This window comes from Mytilus edulis, chromosome 10 (assembly GCF_963676685.1).
Source record: "Mytilus edulis chromosome 10, xbMytEdul2.2, whole genome shotgun sequence".
NCBI classification, from domain to species: Eukaryota; Metazoa; Mollusca; class Bivalvia; order Mytilida; family Mytilidae; genus Mytilus; species Mytilus edulis.
Genome location: NC_092353.1, coordinates 51,887,314 through 51,891,010, shown reverse-complemented (window position 1 = coordinate 51,891,010; position 3,697 = coordinate 51,887,314). Strand labels below are relative to the sequence as shown.

General features: G+C 31.7%; 1 protein-coding gene across 1 annotated transcript; it reads right to left on the bottom strand.

Moving 5' to 3' along the window:
* Positions 1–1,839: 1,839 nt before the first annotated feature.
* Positions 1,840–2,325, bottom strand: LOC139492821 (protein mab-21-like). The gene has a single exon (XM_071280974.1). The coding sequence runs from the start codon at positions 2,323–2,325 to the stop codon at positions 1,840–1,842; it is 486 nt and encodes a 161-aa protein (XP_071137075.1).
* Positions 2,326–3,697: the final 1,372 nt, after the last annotated feature.

Genomic DNA, 3,697 nt, shown 5'->3' with positions numbered 1-3,697 from the left:
TAAAAATGACCACATTATTGATATACATGTCAACACCGAAATGTTGACTACAGGGCTGGTGATATCCTCGGGGACGAAACGTCCACCAGCAGTGGCTTCGACCCAGTGGTGTAAATAGTTATCAAAGGTACCATGATTATAATTTAGTACGCCAGACGATCGTTTCGTCTACATAAGACTCATCAGTGACGCTCATATTTAAATATTTATAGAGCAAAACAAGTTCAAAGATGAAGAGCATTGAGGGTCCAAAATTTCCGAAACGTAGTGCCAAATACGGCTAAGGTTATCTATGCCTGGGATAACAGATCCAGAACTTTTCATAAAAGGAAAAAAGGGGGGGGGGGGGGTTGACTGACCTTACGGGGGCCGCTCCAGTCATACTTTAGTGGTTCCTTATATAATCAACCAAGTTTTTCCCACGAAAATCCGGCTATGATATTAATCGAACAACAGTAAAACTTTTGTATTCTTTTCCGTATGAAGTGCTTACGTTTTGATGATGTTAAGGCCCTGTTATAGTTTACTATGATAGATTTATGTTGTCTCATTTGCACTCATACCACAAATTTATATATCTATATAAATATCAAAATGATAGACAGAAAATAATACGTTTAAAAAATTTACAAGCGTTGATATTTATTACAATACTATTTTTGACAACATTTCTACTCTATAAAGTTATCATTTCAAATATATATCTAAGACAGATATATATTGACATTATATAGTTATTTCTCTCATCATACATTTCACTTATACTGTTTGAAATGTTAGTTTTATATCACGTACATTCTTCACATGTAAGTGTAAATTCATTTTTTTCAATGAACATTGAATTAAAACAAACTATGATGTAATTTTCTTTGTGCTTCTCCGTTATCTTGGTGATAGTAATCGTTTAGTTTTTTTAAAGGTACATTGATCTTTCCAATCATGAATGACATTCCATTATGGGTGAAGCATTTTTAATTTTGAAACAAATTATCATTAAATGCTTGATAGATTCATAAACATTTTATATTAAACAGTCTTATATATATGAGTTTGAAATTTGTAATCAAAATCCTACAGAAGACTTTAGGGCCTGTATACCAATAGGGTACATTTCAAATTCAGGTAATATACATACTGCCTTTGCGTTTAACGTTAAGGTGATTTTTTCACAAATTTGATTGGCAGTTTAACTGATTCCATTGATAGATATTGAGTTTCAAGATTTATAGTGTTCTACGCAATATTAAGTGACCAAAATAGGGTGATATTGGGCTACACAAGAATAAAAAAGTTTAATATGGGAAACAAATCCATCTCCTCTGAATAAAGCTTTATCTTTACAAAATAATGCCTCTGTGCAGCATTCAATTAATGCATTGTTCAAAATAAACCTGTCTTTAGTAAGCGATGAAGGGCTTATACCGTATTTTGTTGCAAGTCTTTTAGATGTTTAGACATATATAAATATTTGTCATATACACACATATTTTTATGGAAAATTCAATCCAATCTTTGATGGGAATGGTCATTTTGTGATCATAAACATCTGTGTTGTGTTAAGATATATTAATGTCATAAATTGAATCATTCATTATTTGATAAAGGACAAATTATAATTCATTCAATGAATTTCTTTGCGTCTCATTTCTCCATCTTTACAAACGGAGAAAGCCTAAGTTTGTTGACAAAAATATATACTTAAAAGTCGTTACAGATTTATACAGACACTACTATAGGAAACAAAAAATAGTTGTTTATCCTTTGGAAGTTTGTCACAGTTCATAATACTTCACAATACTTTCGACCTTTTCTTACATTATAGAAAAAGCTGTAGGTGTTCTATAATTTTTCCTTAACATCATTTGTAAACTTGTCTAATTTTCTTGCAGCACGATTAAGTGCTCCAGTATCCTTATTTTTAAAAAGATTCATTGACCTGTTGAAATACTGCGGTAAATTCTTTTCTGTTAAATGTTTGAGTAGTCGCTCACACATACGCATGATTCGTTTACCCATTAATTTCCTTTCCCACTGCCAGTCCATTGGTAGACGTTCACATTCGAGGAACAATATGTTTTTTAAATGATATGATGTAAGACCATCTGGATTTTCAGCTTCATCACCCCAGAAAAAATCTCGGAGGCCTTTCATAATTCTCAGAGATCTTCTCCTCAATGTTCCAGACCCTTTTTTGTCAATATCTACAAGAAGTTCTCTTTCGCAGATGGCAAATGAAGGCTTCCAGTAAAGTCGATCGGATGTAACTAAGTTTACTTTGATATCTTTTAATTGTAGATTTTTCTGGCGCTGGCCACTAAGCTCCATGTTGAGGCCATTCGAACTCATCTTAAAACGGCAGTCTCATATTGACCATTGGCGCCAAATCTACACTAAGATCGTCTGCATAGCGCTGTTTAACGATGAAAGTCACAGCTGGTGAGTCGGATAAATATTCAACTTCAACCTTTTGGCCAATTAGGGAATTCTTGGTCAAGTATTCAACATTATCGCGTACCAGCTTCTCGAAATGTCTTTAGGCCCTTTCCATCCTAGTAGCAAGTCTGTTATTAGAAAAAAAAGTTTTAAAAAAAGGCAAGGAAGGTATTTGTACCAAGAAACTAAGACAAGCGTGCCAAATTTTTTGTATTCACGGGGTCACTTTCAGAATTTTTTGACACTATCTTATTGCTGAGACAAAATTTTACATATCTACTATTCTTACAAGTTGATAAAATACCTTTCTAAAAGGCATCGAGTAGTTTGCAGTATCATAAATGGAAGCCATCATTTGATTTTGTGTTCTATGTGGTTTTTTTTAGATGGTTTCTATTGTTTCCTTCCATATAAACATCATACAATCATACATAGGAAATAACGTGTATTACCGACACTAATCGTGCAATGCAGATTCAACACTAATATTATGCAACATGAATGTGTAAAAATAAATGTATCCATTTTGACCATCGTTAGTGTTCTCGTTTGAATTGTTCTGCATTCGTCATTTCGGGGTCTTTTATATCCTACTATGCGGTATAGGTTTTGCTTCATCGTACATCTTAAAAATATCAATTAGAAATATTATCTTAAAATGTTTATGAAACAGCCTTTAACTAATATTTTCTAAATAAAATCGAAAAAATATATTGTTATGATGTTATTGAAATATTCATTAGATATTACCATTTTTATATTTTTAATTAGGACAAGCAAATTATATTGATGTTACATCAAAAAGATATTTTATTTTACATTAAACCTATGCTTTACATAGATATTAATCAAAAATGTTTTATAAATATTTCTTTTAAACATCTAAAAAATATATATATTGTTATAAAGTTCACCTCACTTTATTACCGTATCATCTGTTACAGTAATTATAATTGACAGATCAGCAACTCTCACATGTCTGCACATTCTTAAATAAACATGTAGTTTTAATAGATCAATTGAAGTTCTTATACACATGTTGTCATTCTGTAGTCTGACCATCAAACGATGTACTTGTTAATAAATTAGTTATAGAAACTGGATTGTATTATTACATAGCAAATATATTACACATTTTGGCGACGAGGAAAAAACTGGATATTAAAATAAATGTGAATTTCTACAAGTGACAATGCCGAGTTACGGGAAATTAGACTCTTTTGATGAATCCGAAGATTGGACACAATATGTAGAACGTATGGAA